Source organism: Natrix helvetica (assembly GCF_964273705.1).
Source record: "Natrix helvetica genome assembly, chromosome: 3".
NCBI classification, from domain to species: domain Eukaryota; kingdom Metazoa; phylum Chordata; class Lepidosauria; order Squamata; family Natricidae; genus Natrix; species Natrix helvetica.
Genome location: NC_138549.1, coordinates 177,261,857 through 177,279,421, shown reverse-complemented (window position 1 = coordinate 177,279,421; position 17,565 = coordinate 177,261,857). Strand labels below are relative to the sequence as shown.

Below are 17,565 nucleotides of genomic sequence, written 5' to 3'. Positions count from 1 at the left end.
TCTTGTGGGTGATGGCCACATCTGTGCGGTGGGTTGATACTGTTGTGCTTTGGGGGGGGGGGGGTTTACAGCTTTATTTATTTATTAAGGCATTTCTGGTGGCTGCTCAATTCTCTCGTGGAAACGCCTTAGAGAAGTAAAATCCCAGCACAAAGCTCAACGAAGCCCCCCACCCTCCTGGTGACCCCCATCAACCCAACCCCTCAGTTGGGCTCCGTATCTCCCTGGGGTCTCTAGACCCGCAGACGGAATCCCATCTTCAGGGCCTTTCCAAAGAGAGTGAAGGTGGGGCCCAACCTGATCTTAGCAGGGATGAAGTTCCACAGGGAAGAAATCACCTGTCAGGCTTCCAAATAGCATCCGAAATTAAATCAGAGTCCGAGGCAAAGGATTCCTCAAAGTTCCCATTGATGAAGAGAGCCTTGTTGGCCCATCTGGGAAAACCCAAATTTGAAAGCTTCCTGGTTTCCCCCACCCAGTTGAAAGTTCAAAATCTTGCCCCCACCCCCACAAGTTCATCCCATGGTCCAATCTTCCCCTGCCATGCAGGCAGCTTCCACCCATCCAGTTCCGGTCAGGTGCAGAGACAAAGGATGACCTTGGCTTTCTAGAAAGAATGTTGTTATGTCTGCACATCATCTACCTCCGTCCAATCCCCACTCCCATTTTCCCACAGTAGAAAAAGGCATGGTAGAGTAATAGAAAGTGTGGCAGGCCAAAGACCCAAAAGAAAAGATGGCTGCAGTCCTGAGAGCCTCTTTTTTGAGGGAGGTGGGCAGTTCAGAACCTCCCCCAAAGTTCAGAAATGTGAGAAAATAACTAAGCCAGTGAACGGATGTCCTCTTTCTCCCTCGCAGGAATACAAGCAGAAACTGGCCCGAGTAACCCAGGTGCGCAAAGAGCTGAAGTCCCACATCCAGAGCCTGCCGGACCTCTCGCTTCTGCCCAACGTCACAGGGGGGCTGGCGCCTCTCCCCTCCGCAGGGGACCTTTTCTCTACTGACTAGGACACAAAACGGAGGGGGGGGAAGGGTCTGCCTTGCCTGCCCACCTGCCCCGGCACCAGACCCCTTTCGTCAGGATGAGGGATCCTCGCGGGACGCTGAGCTCGGAAGGGGCGGGCAGAGACCCCCGGCCTGCGCCCATCTCCACCTCCACCGGGGCTGGTGCCCAATCGGGTGACAGCGAAGAGCACCGCCTCTTGTTTTTTGGGGAGGGGGCACTTCCGGCGATCACAAATCATGTGTGCCCAGAGCCTTGGAAGAATTTTTGAGTTCTGTATTGGTTTTATTTTTCTTCTCCTGTGTTTGACAGAAAAACAAAGCAAAAACTGGATTGGTTTTTTTTGGGGGGTGGTGGTGTCACTGTCGATTTTGGGGGGAGGGGGACGACGACCCGTGAGTCAGGAATGGCAGAGGCAGCTGCTTGACGGATCAGCCCAGGGGAACTTCCACCCCTCTTCACTGGGACACCCAGATCACCTCCTCCCCCTCCCCCAAATCAGCTCCGGTGGCCCCTTCCCCTGCTTTCAGCCCTGGGACTGGGGGTCAGCAAAAGCCGCTCCTGCTCCCCCTCCCCACTTTCCCAGGTCTCTCCTTCCACAGGGTAAGTGCCGGAAGGTTCAAATTGGGGGGGCTTCAGTAAAGCATCTCCCCTCCTCTTAATCTCCAAAGCCGTGAAACTTTGCCAGTGAATTCCCTTGTCAGCCCCCCCCCTCCGGCCGGTCTGCAGGAAGGACAGGAATAGTCAGTGGGTACATTTTCTGCTGCCCTCTTGCAATGCACAGGGCCCATGGCCCTGGATCTACCCCCTAGGTCGGACTGTCCCCTGCATGCGGGCCTTTTCCATTTTGCAACGCAGCCAAAGTAGAAATGAAAAGATTCATTTTGCCATAAGATCCCCCACCAGGGAGGGGGGCTTTTCTGCTCTTCTTTGCATATTTGGTGGTCATAGGAGTCATCCTCTCCTCTCCTTTTTAGAGGGAAGGTCTCCAACCCTGGCCACCTTTAACACTCGTAGACTTCAACTCCCAGAATTCCCCCGGCACAAATGCATTCCTTTTCATGCATAGCTCCCTTGTGGCCTGCTTCCTCTCTTGTCATCCTTTCCTCTGCAATCTCTCTGCTCAAGGGAGTGGCAGAAATATATATATATACACACACATATCCAGGCACGGCTGGATGGGGAATTCTGGCAGTTGAAGTCCACCTATTTTGCAGCAGGGTTGAGAAACACTATATCCTAGATCAGTGATGGCGAACCTATGGCACGCGGAGCCATTTGTCAGGGCACACGAGGTGCTGCCCTGTCAGCTGTGCGCTGTGCCAGCTGAGTTCACCCTTTTTTAAAGCCATTTTTCGCCCTCCCCAGGCTCCAGAGCATTTATAGGAAATGAGTCCAAGAGCAGAGGGCCTTTGGTAAGAAAACCTAGCTTTAAGCTATGAACAAAAGCTTCGCCTCTAGATTGGGGTGGACACTCCAACACTCGTGGACTTCAACTCCCAGAATTCCCCGGCACTAATGCATTTCTTTTCACGCACAGCCCCCCTTGTGGCCTGCTTCCTCTCTTGCCATCCTTCCTTCTGCAATCTCTCCGCTCTAAGGAACGGCGGGAAAAGACCAAACCTGGCACGGCTGGCTGGGGAATTCTGGGAGTTGAAGTCCGCCAGTCTTAAAAGTGGCCCAGGTTAGAGACCCCTGCTTTAGAAGGCTTTCGATCCAATCCCTTGGCCCTCATTACATGGAAGGGTTGGGCTTTCTGCTGGGTGCCCCTCCCTCCCTCCCCCAAATCCCTTTCTCAGGGTGGCCGATTTGGGCCGCGGGTCCCCCGTCTTCTCCGTCCGCCCAATTTGGCAGATGTGGCCCCGAACCTCTTGTGGAGGAAGCACAACTTCCAGGGGTCTTTTGCTTCTGGAAGCAAGTGGAGCTGATCCCCTTCGTAGACCCCCCCCCCTCCCAGCAGTGAAGAGCCCCCTCCTCTTTTGTGCAGGCGGGTGTGCAAGCGAGCGTGTCCGAATTGCAGAGTCCCAACTTTCAATCCCACCCCAGATTTTTCCATCCTTGGTTTCACGGTCATTGAAATCACTTGATTTTCGAGGTCGAGGCGGGACCTGTGACGAAGACCCCTCCCCTCCCCCAACAGCCTCTGCACTGTGTGGTCTTTCGGCTCAGATCTGATCTGCCCCACCCTCCCCTCCCCCACGAGGCATTTTCTTAAACCTGTACATGAATCGATTTAGAGATTTAGAGGGACAGGTGGTCCTTTTAGCTGTGGTATATTCTGAAATGTCTCATAAATATATTTTTGAATAAAGCGGGTGTCACTCGGTGGGCAAGAAGCTGCTCCCTTGCGTCGTTTTTCCCTCCACTCCTGGAGCCAGACAGACCCCGGAGGTGAAGCAATAACAGGTTTTCAAAATCTAAAGCAAGAATTTTGGCAACTTAAATACCTGTGGACTTTGACTCCCAGAATTCCCCAGCCAGTTGAAATGAGTGGACTTCAACTCCCAGGAAGCCCCAGATTTTGGGAGTGGAAGTCCGCCCAGCATAAAGGTATTTTTTTCCAAAAGGCAAATGGACTTTCTTGATGTTTCCTTTGAAAATGTTTCCCTTCTCATCCAAGAAGCTTCTTAGGTTCTGAAGAAGTTTCTTGAATGAGAAGAGAAATGTCTTCAAAGGAAAAAAAACCCCCAAGAAAGTCCAGTTTCTTTTGGAAAAAGAGCAACTCTGGGACAAAATCTCTGCTCTATTTTAAAAAAGAAGAAAAAGGGAAAATACCTTTAAAAACAAGATAGATGTAACATATAAATGAACTGTTGCAGGAACCTTGGTATAATCTAGTGAAAAGGCGGACTTGGGGTGACATGATGGCATCTTCCAATATTTGGGGGGCTGCCAGAAAGAAGGGGGGAGGTCAGCCTCTTCTCCAAGGCCCCCGAGGGCAGGACAAGGAAGAATGGATGGGAACCGATGGAGGAGAGGAGCTTCCTGATAGTGGGAACAATTAACCAGTGGAACAGCTCAACACCAGACGTTGGGGGTGGAGGCTTTTAAGAAGAGGCTGGAGAATTCTGGGAGTTGAAGTCCACAGGTTACCAAGGTTGGACACCCCGACTTTGAGATTCAGTTTTTGGGTGATCTTGTAGTGACAGCATTGACACCGGTGGAAGATGGACCAGCACAGGTGGTCCTCCAGTTGCAACCATTATGGAGCCTGCCCGTTAATTTATTGCAGCCATTAAGTGAGGCATGTGATTGAGGGCTGTCCCTGCCCTCCCCAAACTTATTTTCCTTGCACCCCGCAGGTATTTGATTGCTCTGTTTTATTTTAGCTATTTTATCCTAGTGTCAGATCCTGTAACAGGCAGTCCTCGATTTACAGTGGAGCCCCAGACTTGTTGCTAAGCGAGACATTTGTTAAGTGAATTTTGCTCCATCTTACGACCTTTAAGTGAGCCACGTGGTTGTTTAGTGAATTCTGGATCCCCCCCCCCCCGGTGGACTTTGCTTGTCAGTCGGTCGCCACAGGGCATCACGTGACCCCAGGACACTGCGACCGTCATAAATGTGGGTCAGTTGTCAAGCGTCAAACTTCGATCACGTGACCATGGAGAGGCTTTATGGGTTGTAAAACCATCCGAGATCATTTTCTGAACTGTGAAGTGTTGTAAGTCGAGGACTATGCCTATTTTACATTTATTTTCTTTGATGATCCTAAGGCGAATCGATGTAGGACTGAAATCCTGATCTGCCCCATTGCAGACTAGAAACGGATCCTATTTCATCTCTGCTCCAGCTGCCTTTCTGCCTGCCTGCCTGTCTATCTAATCTCTATCGATCATCTTGTATCTGTCTGTCTCTCATCTCTCTTTATATCTACCTCTAATCTATTTATATCTATTTTATCATCTCTTATCTTTCATCTTATATCTGTCTATCATCTATCTACGTATCTCTATCATCTCTATCTTATCAATATCTAATATCTATCTATCTATCTATCTATCTATCTATCTATCTATCTATCTATCTATCTATCTATCTATCTATCAACTATCATTTACAATGAAACAAGATAAACCCATGAATAAAAACACAGATTAAAAATGGCATTTAGAACAGAGTTAAAACTGCTTGGGGCATGGGCTAGCTGGGGGCTCCCCCACCCCCTTTCCTCTGCCTCCCCTTCCCCCTGGGCTTTAGGTCTTGGAGGTTCCGCTGGGCGTGTGCTAACTCCCTTGCGTCCTTTCCTGGCTGGCCTGGGACACGAAGGGCTGCGGAGGAATACCTGTGGCTGACCACCTTCTCTGCCCCCAAACCCCTGCGGCTTGGAAACCCCACTGGGGGCCTTTGCGGAGGAAACCCAGCAAAATCATCTAAGCAGAATATCTGTAGCTCAAAGTTGAAATGAGGGGGCCTTGGTGCTCTCTTACCTTGGGGCGGGGGGGGGGGGGTTGCAGACATTTCATGACCCAACTAGGGAATATCATCAGTGTAAGCCCCCCTCCCTTCTAAGCGCTGATGATGTTCCCTAGTTGGGTCATGAAAGGTCTGCAAAAGGCATTCCAGCCCAGGGAGCACCGTATCCAACTGATCTCCCAGGAGACCCCAAGGAAGCAAATCTCTTGTTCAGTCCCAGTTTATAAGGCAGGCTGAGGACCTTTTTTGGGCCGGAGGAGGAAGGCATGGAAAGCACTTTACCGGTGGAGGCAGCGGTGGAGGCTTAGCGGGGGGCTTCCCTGCAAGCTTGTGGGTCCAAAGGGCTCCCGGGCTCATGGAGGGGGGGGGCTACCTGGACACGGAAACCCTGCAGATAATTTGAGCCCCACGTCGTTGCCATGACAACAACTGAAAATAGAGCTAGTCCTGTGGTCCTCGCAGTTGAGGCCAAAATGTCTGTTCTTGGCAGTTGACAGTTGCTAAGTGAGTTGCATCCCCCTTTACCCCCAATTTATTTCCATGGTTAAGCCAATCATTGCAGTCTGTAAGTGGATCATGGTCATTAAGTGAACCTGGCTTCTATTAACAGTGGCAATTCCTGGACACGCTGCTTTCCTGCTCCTGTCAAGATGTCTGTCACTGGCCTTCCAAATGATAGCTGCCATCCTCCTCCTACCTAACCCTTTGGAGAGCCAAAATAATGGTCCACCCTCCTAAAACACACACGCGCGCACACACACACACACACACACATTTTCCCAGCAAAGTTGACCCAAGCAGCTTATCAGCTGTGTGAAGAACTGAACACTTTGTGTGTGTTTCTGCTCCAGTTTGCAAATATTTTATATGTGTCTATGCAGAAAACATTTTTCATCTCTTATCAGTGCAGCTTGGGATTGGATCCAGTTGGGACAAGCGGAGATTGCTAGTCACTGCTCAGCTGGTCCACATCACCATCTCTAGGCATGGTGTAGCCAAAACCTTGGATGAGAAGGAGGGTTGAACCAGGACCAGGGGGGACATGATAGCAGTCTCCCAGTATTTGAGGGGCTGCCACAGAGAAGAGGAGGGGTCAACCTATTTTCCAAAGCTCCTCAAGGTAGGACAAGAAGCAACGGATGGAAACTCATCAAGGAGAGATTCAACCTGGAATTAAGGAGGAATTGCCAGGCAGGGAGGACAATTAACCCGTGGAAGAGAAGTTGCCTCCAGAAGATGTGGGTGCTCCATCATTGGAGGATTTTAAGAAGAGACTGGATAGCCATTTGTCTGGAATGGTAGAGGTTCTCCTGCTTGAGCAATGGGTTGGCTAGAAGACTTTCAAGGTTTCTTCTAACTCTGTTGTTCTGTTAAATTTGGGTTATTTTTGGGGAGAGGTCTGCAGGTAGAGTAGAAATAGAAGAGAAGAGTCAGAAGGGACCTCGGAGGTCTTCTAGTCCAACCCCCTGCCTAGGCAGGAAACCCTACACCGTTTCAGACAAATGGCTATCCAACCTCTTCTTAAAAACTTCCAGTGTTGGACCATTCACAACTTCTGGAGGCAACTTCTCTTCCACTGTTTAGTTCTCACTGTCAGGACACTTCCTAACAATGAGGAAAATTATCCAGTGGGACAGAAGTTGCCTTCAGACCTTAATGGGCGCTTCATCACTGGAGGTTTTTTAGAAGAGGCTAGACAGCCACTTGTCTGGAATGGCATAGGGTCTCCTGCTGGAGCAGGGGGCTGGACTAGAAGACCTCCAAGGACCTTTCTAACTGTTATTCCCTTCTGCTGATTCCTTTCTCTCCTTGCCAGCTCCAAATGTAGGTTTGATGGTGTCCTCCTCACGAGGTTCAAAAGCAGGAGCGAGAAGTGGACCAGGCGAACTGGTGGGTCCAGGAAAGCTTGCCCAGTGGGATTCCCCCCCCACCCTCTGGCTTTGAAGAGCCAAGGCAGAGGCTGGGCCAAAAACCTCAAGGTTCAGCCATCCAGCCAGGGAGAGGAGGAGGAGGAGGAGGAGGAGGAGGGGAGGTGGGCTGGAGGAGAAGACCAGGATTATTTATGGGCAGGGAGGGAGGGTCAGGCTAACCCAGTACAGAGCTTCAGGCACTATTTGTATTTATTAATACTATTAATATTTGTAGCTCAGGGTTGACCTGTGGGCTCCTTCATGTTTTATGAGCTTGTTTCTTGACCCAATTTGATCACTCCTCGGGGCTAGAAGGGAGGGAAGAGGAGGAGGAGGAGGAGGAGGAGGAGGAGGAGGAGGAGGAGGAGGAGGAGGAGGAGGAGGAGGAGGACTGGGGTGTCCTTGATGCGCTCTGAGCTCTTTTTTCCCCCCCTTGCAGATGTTTCATTACCCAACCAAGGGTCATCATCAGTGATGGTGGGAGGAATGGGGGTTTGAAGAAAGGAGGAAGAGGAGGACTAGCACTGATGATGTTGCCTAGTTGGGTCATGAAATGTCTGCAAAAAACAAAACAAAACCAAGGCCAGAGGGCACCAAGGACCCCACAATCCTCCTCCTCCTCCTCCTCGGCAAACCCCACTTCCTTCTAGCACTGATGTGTCCTCAAGGAAACCACCAAGCTCAGAGAGTATCTAGGACCCCACAGGCCTCCTCCTCCTCCTCCTCCTTTCCACAAGCCCTACTGTTTTCAAGCACTGATGATGTTACCTAGTTGGGTCATAAAACGTCTGCAAGAAAAGAGCCAAGCTCAGAGAGCACCAGAGACCCCACAGTCCTCCCCCCCCCTTCTAGCACTGATTATGTTACCTAGTTGGGTCATAAAACGTCTGCAAGAAAAGAGACAAGCTCAGGGAGCACCAGGGACTCCACTGCATTCATATTTTTTACGACAGTCTCTTTGGAGGGCTGCCCCTCCAAGGAAGAGCCTCAGCCAGAAAACTAGCCACCTGGGGGGTGGGGTGGGGGCTCTGAATCGGTCACTGCAGTGCGACAAGGGTGGGCTCTGCAGATGATCACTGCTGTCTTGACCGGTGTGTGTAAGGGCCAGGATGAGAGGGGGGGTGCAAGGGTGAAGCCCCCGCCTATTGTGGTGCACCCAGAGAGGACAAGCTGCAAATGAGGAATTTGTTTGGGCCAGTGGCCGGAGAGCAGTGATTAGCCCAGGCAGTGGTCAGCCCCCTTTGAAAGACTGTCAAGCGAGCAACTTCATTCTCACGGCCAAATGCCCCCCAGCGTGTTCCCTGGGGAGACCCCACCCCCACCCTGGGCTCAGAGCCTGAATGAAGGGCCAATAAACCCACATGGACTAAATGACTCCTCCCCATTTGCTCCTGGCTGACTAGACTGGAATTTGCAGGTTTGTTTTTTAAGTGGCACCCCTAAAAAAAAGCTACCCAGCAAAGAGAGGAGTTCCAAATTAACCTCCTTTATCTAAAGGGGGGGGGGGGGTTTGCAACTTTTCCTTCCAGCTTGATAGGAGCCAGGCCAAGGGTTCCTCTGAGTGTTGGAAACACAGCCAACAGATAAGAGAAGAGCAAGGGGGAGACAGAGAGAAAGAGGGGGAGAAAGAGCGGGAGTAGGGGGGAGGGACAGAAAGAAATGGAGGGAAGAGAGAGAGACAGAAGGAAAGGGAGAGAATGAGTGGGAGAGAGAAAAAGAAATGGAGGGAGGGGAAGAGAGAAAGGGAGAAGGAAGGGAGAGAAAGGGGGAGGGATAGAAAGAGAAATAGAATAGGATAGGATAGAGAATATGGAATGGAGTAGAATAGAATAGAGTAGAATAGCAGAGTTGGAAGGGATCTTGGAGGTCTTCTAGTCCAACCCTCTGCCTAGGCAGGAAACCCTATACCGTTTCAGACAAATGGCTATCCAACATCTTCTTAAAGACTTCCAGTGTTGGGCCATTCACAACTTCTGGAGGCAAGTTCCACTGATTAATTGTTCTAACTGTCAGGAAATTTCTCCTCAGTTCTAAGTTGCTTCTCTCCTTGATTAGTTTCCACCCGTTGCTTCTTGTCCTACCCTCAGGTGCTTTGGAGAATAGTTTGACTCCCTCTTCTTTGGGGCAACCCCTGAGATATTGGAAGACTGCTATCATGTCTCCCCTAGTCCTTCTTTCTCTTAAGCTAGACATACCCAGTTCCTGCAACCGTTCTTCGTATGTTTGAGCCTCCAGTCCCCTAATCCTCTTTGTTGCTCTTCTCTGCACTTTTTCTAGAGTCTCAACATCTTCTTTTATATCCTGGTGGTGCCCAGAACTGGGCTCAGTGTCTGTTCTTCTCCCAACCACAGCTCGGCTCCCCCCTCTCTTTTGCAAGGATCCATCGAGAGAAGAGCCCCCTCCCTCCACTCCTTCCTTCCAACCCTCTTCAGCCAGCAGCCTGGGTGAGATTCTTGGCAGAGAAGTTGAGTTTTTCCAACAGATTCCCATTGCTGAAATAGGAGCCTTCTCGCCCGTCCGCCTTGACTGGAATTGGTATCCCCCCCCCAGCTTTTTTGGGGAACAGAGGTCAACCCTCAGGTGGGTCGTATAACATTGATTAAAGCCAGGAGAATGGGAAGTCCGGGCCTTTCCAGACCAACCAACCATGGCAAAACTGAATTGAATACCAGCAAGTTGGGAAAACCCACCGAGTTCCAGTATTTACTCTCTGTCTCCTCCAGATCAAAAGCACCCGGAAGGCCAAGGTTTAATTCATTCCGGGGTCCTGGATGCTCTCTGAGCTTTGTTAAGTTCTTGCAGACGTTTCATCATCTAACTAGGTAACATCATCAGCATTAAAAGGGAGTGGGGTTTGCAGAGAGGAAGAGGAAGAGGACTGTGGGGTCCTTAAGACTCTCTGAGCTTGGTGGTTTCCTTGCAGACGTTTTGTTAAGTGCAGTGAAGATATCACCTAGTTGGGTCTTAAAACGTCTCTAAAAAAACAACGAAGCTCAGAGACCACTGAGGATCTCACAGTCCTTGTCATCTTCCTGATCCTCCTCCTCCTCCTTCTCCACTCTGCAAACCCATCTCCCTTCTAGCACTGAAGATGTCACATACTTGCAAGAAAGCCATTAAGCTCAGAAAAGGACCAAGGACCTCATAGTTCTCCTCTTCCTCTTCCTCCTCCCACCACCAAACCACATTCCCTTCTAATAATAATAATAATAATAAGTTTGAATTTATTAGCCGCTCCCTTTCCAAGTAGGACTCGGGGCGGCGTACAATGGGGCATATAAAACACAGAAAATATATAAAAACACATAGGCGTACATACAGAACATACATACAGATACACAAACACGGACTCGAACTCGGAGGAGGTAGACAATTTACATCATATAGACAGTTAAAAAACCCGCATTAAGATACCCCTAGCACTGAAGATGTTCCCTAGTCAGGTAATGGAACGTCTGCAAGAAAACAGCCAAGCTCAGAGAACACCAAGGACCCCACAGTTCTCCTCCTCCTCCTCCTCTTTGCAAACCCTCCACCCTTCTAACCCTGATGATGTTCCCTAGTCGGGCCATGAAACGTCTGTACGAAAACCTCCCAAGCTCAGAGAGCACCAGGGACCCCACAATTCCAAATCGAGCCACCAATCTTCTCTTCTGCAGCTACAGTTCAGAGGAGCCATGGCAACTGGATTGCCGCAGAACGCCCTCCGAGGTGGCTCCCCTTGAAGACAAGGGGGGTAGAGCTTCTGGACGACAGGGCCCAGCGTCCCCCACCCGGCACGGCTGTTGACAGCAGAGAGCCATAATCTAAGGATTGGCTGCACAAAAGAAACCTCAACAGTTGCACGGTGAAAAATAAACTTTTTATTGAGTGATTGCAAAATAAATTCCCCTCGGCTCTCCGTCATTTGCAAAGGCGATCAGACCCAGAAGGATTGCAATGCAAGTAAACATCTGACAAGATTTTTTTCAAAAAAGACTTTTGATGGCTTATAAACTACATCTGCCTCTCGTATCGCTACGTGCGCTTGTGGAGGCTGTGAGGTTGGGTTTGCAAGTATGCGCTAAGCAGGGTGTGTGACTGGGCAGGAGGCAAGGGACTGGGAATCCAGAGCCTGCAAAATGCGCCAGGTCAAAAGGTAACATGGTTGAGCTCTACCAAGCCCCAAGAAAGCTGAAGGGACATCACGTTCCCTGGAAGCTTGGAAGAGGTGGAGGCTCACCCCCCCACTTGATACAATCCAGCTGGTCTGGCCTGGCCTCATCCTCCCCCAATCCAGCTGATAACAATGGCTGTAGACCACCGCAGCTGGAAAAGGCTTCCCAAGGGGTCCTTCTTAATTGGCCAACTGTCCCCGACTATCCTGTAGACCACCAGAGCTGGAACAGCCTGGTCTGAGCTTTCTCAACTGGCCCTTCTTAGTTGGCCAACTGTCCCTGACCTCCTCTACTCATCCTGTTGACCACCACAGCTGGAACAGCCTGGTCTGGATCTTCTCAATTGTTCCTTCTTAGTTGGCCAACTGTCCTTGACCTCTACACATCCTGTAGATACCCATGGCTGGAAAGGGCTGATTTGGACCCTCCCAACTGGTCCTTTTTAGTTGGCCACCCACTCTGACCTCCTCGGCCCATCCATCCGTCATTTGAGCTTGTCTTGCCCATCTTTGGCTGTGTTACTGAATGACTGCCAAGCACCTTCCTTGATAAGGGAGCCAAAACATGCTGGGTTGACTCAGAACCAGTAACACAGCTGGAAAAGGACAGATGCCCAAGCAGCTGGCATTCACGGTAAGCCACACCTTAGGCAAGTGACTACCGGCTCCCTGAAAAAGCCAATCTGATCTTGTCCAGAAATGGTTTGTGAGTGTGGAAGGAGGCAGAGTCTTCTTTTCCACATCTCTACCCCTTTTCTTCTCATGTTGCCTTCTCATGTTCCATATTGCCCATCAGCATGGCTGTTGGTAGCAGAGAGCCACCGGAGTCCAGTAGGTCCCTGGGATCTTGCTATTTCTACAACCCAGCGTTTTTCAAACTTGGTCACTTGATGAGTGGAATTCCGCTCCCAGGATCTGCTGGAAGGGGAATGCTGGGAATTGAAGCCCACCCATCCTCACGTGGCCAAGGTTGAAAAACACTGATCTAACCAGGTTGCTTCAGGGAACATGGTTTGCAGATGCTCCAGAGGGAATTCTGGGAGTTGAAGTTCACCCATCTTCAAGACGTTTCTTGAGAAAAACTCCGAAGGTGGTCAAGGTAGGGTTGACCAATTGCCAGCAACTTGATGCTGGCTTATTTTTGAAGGCACTTTTTGGTAGCCTCCATGGGTTTGTTGTCTACCTGGAGGGTTTCTTTCATTACATTTGGTGCTTTTAGAGTAGGAACCCCCCCCCTCCATGGGTCTTGGAGTGGAGCCCCAGCAGTGGATGGACCATGCTACCCCTTCCTTCTTTCAAAAACACTTTCTGGCAGGCAGTTTGGTGAAGCTTTAGATGTTCTCCAGCCACAATTCATTGACATTCTGCTTCCTAGGTCTTTTCTTTTCCTGCTCAGTTCCTGAGCTATTGTAAGTCCCACCCAAGGATTGAAGGAACCAAACACATGCACACCCTCAGGAGACACACAACTGTCAAAAAAATCAGGAAATTCCCCCTCTTCTTCCAAGTAAGGGGTGGAAGTCGTGTAAAATGCTGTTCTTGAGATCTTGCTATCTTTCTAACTCATCATTTGTCAAACTTGAAGATGGGTGGACTTCAACTCCCAGAATTCTGCTGGCTGTGGAACGCTGGGAGTAGAAGTCCACCCATCTCCAAGCAGCTGAGGTTGAGAAACGTGCTCTGTAACCAGGTTGCTTCAGGGAACGTGGTTTGTGGAGGCTCCAGATGTTGGTACTTTGTGGTCAAGGAAGTGGTGCCAGAAATGCACTTGAGGGTCATCAGAAATCAGCCATCAAGTCCTGATGGGGAAAAAAATCCATCCATGGTCCAGCAGGCTAACCCAGGAGTGTCATGCTCTGAGAAATGACAGGTTGTCCTCTAAACAATAAGCCATCGGAGTGCCTTAGGGATTGTGTAGTCATGCAAGCAATGGAAGACTTCTTTCATGCCAGCAGTGTGCCATCGTAGCCAAAGCTTGCCGAGGGGGGAATAAGGGAAGAGGGAGAGGGCAAAGCCAAATGGAGACGGCTGATTGTTCTCCCCAACCAACCTCACCCCTGTTTTGATGGGCTGCCGTGCCAGGGGGAGGCATGAGATCGTTTCATTCTTGGTGGGACATCACGATGGGGGAAGCAGAGGGCTGATGTGGTCTTCTCCTAGGGGAGGTCTCTGGGTCTTTCTCTGGAGGCCTTCAAAGGCTACACATAATTGGGAGGGCAGTTATAGAGGAACTCCCTAACCAGGAGTGTCCAACTTTGGCGTTTTTCAACCCTGTGAACTTCAACTCCCAGAATTCCTCAGCCAGAAAAGCTGGCTGGGGAATTCTGAGAGTTGAGGTTCACTAGTCTTAAAGTTGAGGTCCATAAGTCTTAAAGTTGACAACGTGGGACCCTCCCTCCCCTTCACCTCCCAGCCATCTCAGGTAACCAGAATTGATGGCCAACATCTTAGTAGGGTTGAAAGGACCCACAAAGGCGAAGTCTGAGGGTCGTGGGATGCCCTGGCACGGCAGGGCAAGACACACCCTTGAAGTCACGTCCCAAAAGGGGGGCTTCTCCTGGGTGCACATCCCGAGTAGAGACTTGCAACCCCCTCCCCAATTTCAGCCTGTCACGTCTAGGGTGTTTGGGGTGCCCTCCAGCCAGCTGTGGGGTGGGGCAGCACTGCAGTCTTTGGTGGTGGCAGGAGCAGAGAAGCATCTGGATGCATAGCTATGGGTGCAGGCAGGAAGAGATCCCCCGACCCCCGGCATCTGGGGGGCTCCTGGAGTCGTTTGGCTTTTTCGCTTGGGGGGCTTCTGGTTTTATTTGCGCAGGGGGGCGATGATGACGTTACGGTAGCCCTTCACCCCCTTCAGTTGGTCGCTCTCGAAATCCACCACCAACTTCCGCAGGCCAGATTGCTGGGGCACGAAGTCAACCTTCACTTTCGCTTCCTCCCCAGGTTCGACGGACGTATCTCTGGAGCAGGAGAGAAAATAGAAATTTACTGACAGTTAGAACAATTAATATGTGGAATAACCTGCCTCCCTAAGTTGTCAATGCTCCAACACTGGAAGTTTTTTAGAAGGGACGTTTGTCTAAAGTGGTATATAGGGTTTAGAAGAAACTCCCAGGTCCCATCCAGCCCCTAGGATTTCATGATTTTTAGATGATAGGTAGATAGATGGATGGATGGATGGAGAGAGAGAGAGAGAGAAAAGAAGGAGGAGGAGGAGGAGGAGGAGGAGGAGGAGGAGGAGGAGGAGGAGGAGGAGGAGGAGGAGGAGGAGGAGGAGGAGGAGGAGGAGGAGGAGAGGGATGGATGGATGGATGGAACAGCTTGCCTCCATAGGATATCCTGCCATGACCAAGGGGTTGGACTAGAAGACCTCCAAGGTCCCTTCCAACTCTGTTATTCTATCCTAAAAGCATAGGTCAAGTGTTTTTTGGGGGGGGTGTGGGGGTTCCCCCTGATCCCCCATTCTTCCTCCAACACTCCTCCTTCTCCCTCAAGCATGGAACAACTCTCTGTGGAACAATTCAACAAAGGCAGCTACCAACAGTTCAATTCGTGACCAAAGTTACAATGTCACTGAAAAAAAGGGACTTAGGACCATGTTTCACAGCTGACTCGTATTTATGACGGTCGCAACATCATGTGTTCCCCTTTGGCGACCTTCCGGCAAGCAAAGGCAACGGGGAAGCAAGATTCGCTTAACAGCCGTGTGACTGATTTACCAACTTCAATGATCCACTTAACAACCGTGGCAAGAAAAGCCGTCAAAGGGAACCAAACTCGCTGAACCGACGTTTCAGTTAGCGACAGGAACATTGGGCTCAATTGTGGTGGTGGACTGTCAGTCCAAAAGTTAAATCAATTTGGAGGGAACCAACTGTGGCCAATAATAATCAATAAAAGAACATCATCATCATCATCATCATCATCATCATCATCATCATCATCATCATCATCAAAGAAAGAAAATCAAATCCAGAACTACAAGAGCCGCAATCATTTCGACCAAAACGTGGCCATCCGTGACAAAAGTGGCTGGGAATGAAATGATTAAGACAGACCTGAATTGTCCTGCAGGGGGGGGGCAGGGGGAGTGGGCCACAGCAAGGGGTTCTAGACCCGTGAGGGCAAACCTATGGCACCCATGCCACAGGGGGCGCATGGAGCCATCCCTGTGGGCATCTGAGCCGTCACCCAGGTTAGCTCCACTGTACATGCGCGCACCTGCCTCCCACCGGCCGGCTGATTTTCGGGTCCCTGCTGGGAGACATGTGGGCATGGGTGGGGGGAGGGGGTCACACATGCGTGGGGTGTGTGTGGGGGCATTGCACATGCATGCACAAAGGTGGGGTGAGGGGATGTGAAGCCCCCCCCCACCTCCCGTTTTTGGTCCCAGGGAGGCTGTGTGGATTATGGGTGTCATCACACGCGCTCTTGGCACCCCAGGAAAACAAGGTTCGCCCTCAGTGTTCTAGCCCCTTCTCCTCCGGTCTCCCCAACCCGCATTTGGGGGATGCAAGCCAGGATGAGCGATGCAGCCGGGGGTCCCCCTGTGGGGGGAGGAGGGGGCTGAGCCACCACCGGCCCTTCGTCCATCGGATGGAACGCAGCCAAGACTTTGAGGCTCAGGTTGGAATCGTCCTTCGTCCCCTTTCCATAGGATTTTTCCATGCAGGGCAGCTTTGGGGTGGGGTCTGCACAGAGGGTTCCCCTGCTCTGCCCGCCTGCTTTGTGTGCGATTCCACGCGTGTTTGTGACCCCCACCCACAGAAAGGGGGCCCCTCCTCACCCATTGCTTCCATTCAAGCATCCGCTTGTCCTTTTCACCTCTCCTAATTGGGCCTATTTTTAACTTTAACATCTGGAAGGTTTGGGGGGAAATGTTCTGCAGCAGAGAAGAAGAAGAGGAAGAAGAGGAAGAGGAAGCAGAAGGAGAGGAAGCAGAAGAAGAAGCAGAAGCAGAAGCAGAAGCAGAAGCAGAAGAAGAAGAAGAAGAAGAAGAAGAAGAAGAAGAAGAAGAAGAAGAAGAAGAAGAAGAAGAAGAAGAAGAAGAAGAAGAAGAAGAAGAAGGAGAGGAAGCAGAAGGAGAGGAAGAAGGAGAGGAAGAAGAAGAAGAAGAAGGTGGTGGTGAGTTTATCTCCTGGGTGGGGTCTCCTGCCCCCTGTACAAACAGCTGCTGCCTCTTTAGTTGATTTATTTCCTTTATTTCTATTTTGTTCTCTCTTTTTTTAAATTGTTTTATTTATTTCAATATTTTATTTCGTTATTTATTTTATTATTTGTTTATTATATTTTATTATTTAATGTATTTTATTATTTTACATTCTAGTTTTATTTTCTATTTTATCATATATTCTTTTATTTTATTTTATTAATTATTTAATTTAATTTATTATTTCATCTTTCATTTTATTATTATTTTTACTTTATTGCTTTTCCTTTAAGTGGTTTTCCCCGAGGGGACCAGTTGCCTTTGCTTCTTCTAAAACCCTCCTGTCCCAAGACCACCGCTGACCCCTCTTCTCTGGTGGGTGGGTGGGGGGAGTGTCTTGAGATTTTGGCCTAGACCCTCCCCCCGCCCCCGAGAAAGACCCCTTCCCATGGGCTTCACTGCAGTTCTTCAGCACTTTTCAAATTTATTCTATTTATACACAGGTAATCCACGACTTACGACCACAGTTGATGTTGGTAAGTGAGACATTTGTTAAGTGAGTTGTTAAGCGAACCGTTGCAGTTGTTAAGTTTGTAGTTGTTAACTTTGAACGTTCACTAACTGAACTGTCGTAAGTTGAGGACTACCTGTACTGTAAGTCCTGGACTTACGACCGCAGTCGGGACCGGAATTTCAATGGCTAAGTGGTGAAGCTAGTCACATCTGATTTTGCAACCTGACTTTTAAATCTGGATGGGTCTCCTGAGGTCATCCAGTCCAGCCCCTGCTCCAAACAGGACCCCCAACAAAATCCTCCCAGACCGGACGGCCCTCAGAAGGTCATTGTGAGGTCCCACTTACAGCTGCTGGACCTTCTGTCCCCCGGTCAGTCCGGCCCCCTCCATGGTGAAGACGCAGCTGGTCAGGGCGGT

The 17,565-nt window shown here is 50.1% G+C and overlaps 2 protein-coding genes across 4 annotated transcripts in view; one reads left to right on the top strand and one right to left on the bottom strand.

Moving 5' to 3' along the window:
- Positions 1 to 11,306, top strand: part of RPRD1B (regulation of nuclear pre-mRNA domain containing 1B) — a 47,788-nt gene extending 36,482 nt beyond the window's left edge. Inside the window, exon 7 of one of the 2 annotated variants that reach the window (XM_081948129.1) lies at positions 10,988 to 11,306. In XM_081948129.1, coding sequence (XP_081804255.1) covers positions 10,988 to 11,053 — 66 coding nt within the window. In that variant the 3' untranslated portion in view covers positions 11,054 to 11,306. Of the gene's footprint in view, positions 1 to 857; positions 3,343 to 10,987 lie in introns of those variants that run through there. The other variant, XM_081948128.1, reaches the window with a different exon arrangement.
- The window catches only part of TGM2 (transglutaminase 2), a 68,634-nt gene continuing 62,237 nt past the window's right edge, over positions 11,169 to 17,565 (bottom strand). Inside the window, exons 12-14 of one of the 2 annotated variants that reach the window (XR_014174965.1) lie at positions 17,495 to 17,565; positions 11,862 to 14,444; positions 11,169 to 11,769 (exon numbers count right to left, since the gene is read on the bottom strand). The exon at positions 17,495 to 17,565 is cut by the window's right edge and continues 66 nt beyond it. Coding sequence is in view for 1 of the 2 variants with exons in the window: in XM_081948099.1 (XP_081804225.1) it covers positions 14,288 to 14,444; positions 17,495 to 17,565 (228 nt within the window). In the remaining variant the exon portion in view is untranslated. Of the gene's footprint in view, positions 14,445 to 17,494 lie in introns of both variants that reach the window. The other variant, XM_081948099.1, reaches the window with a different exon arrangement.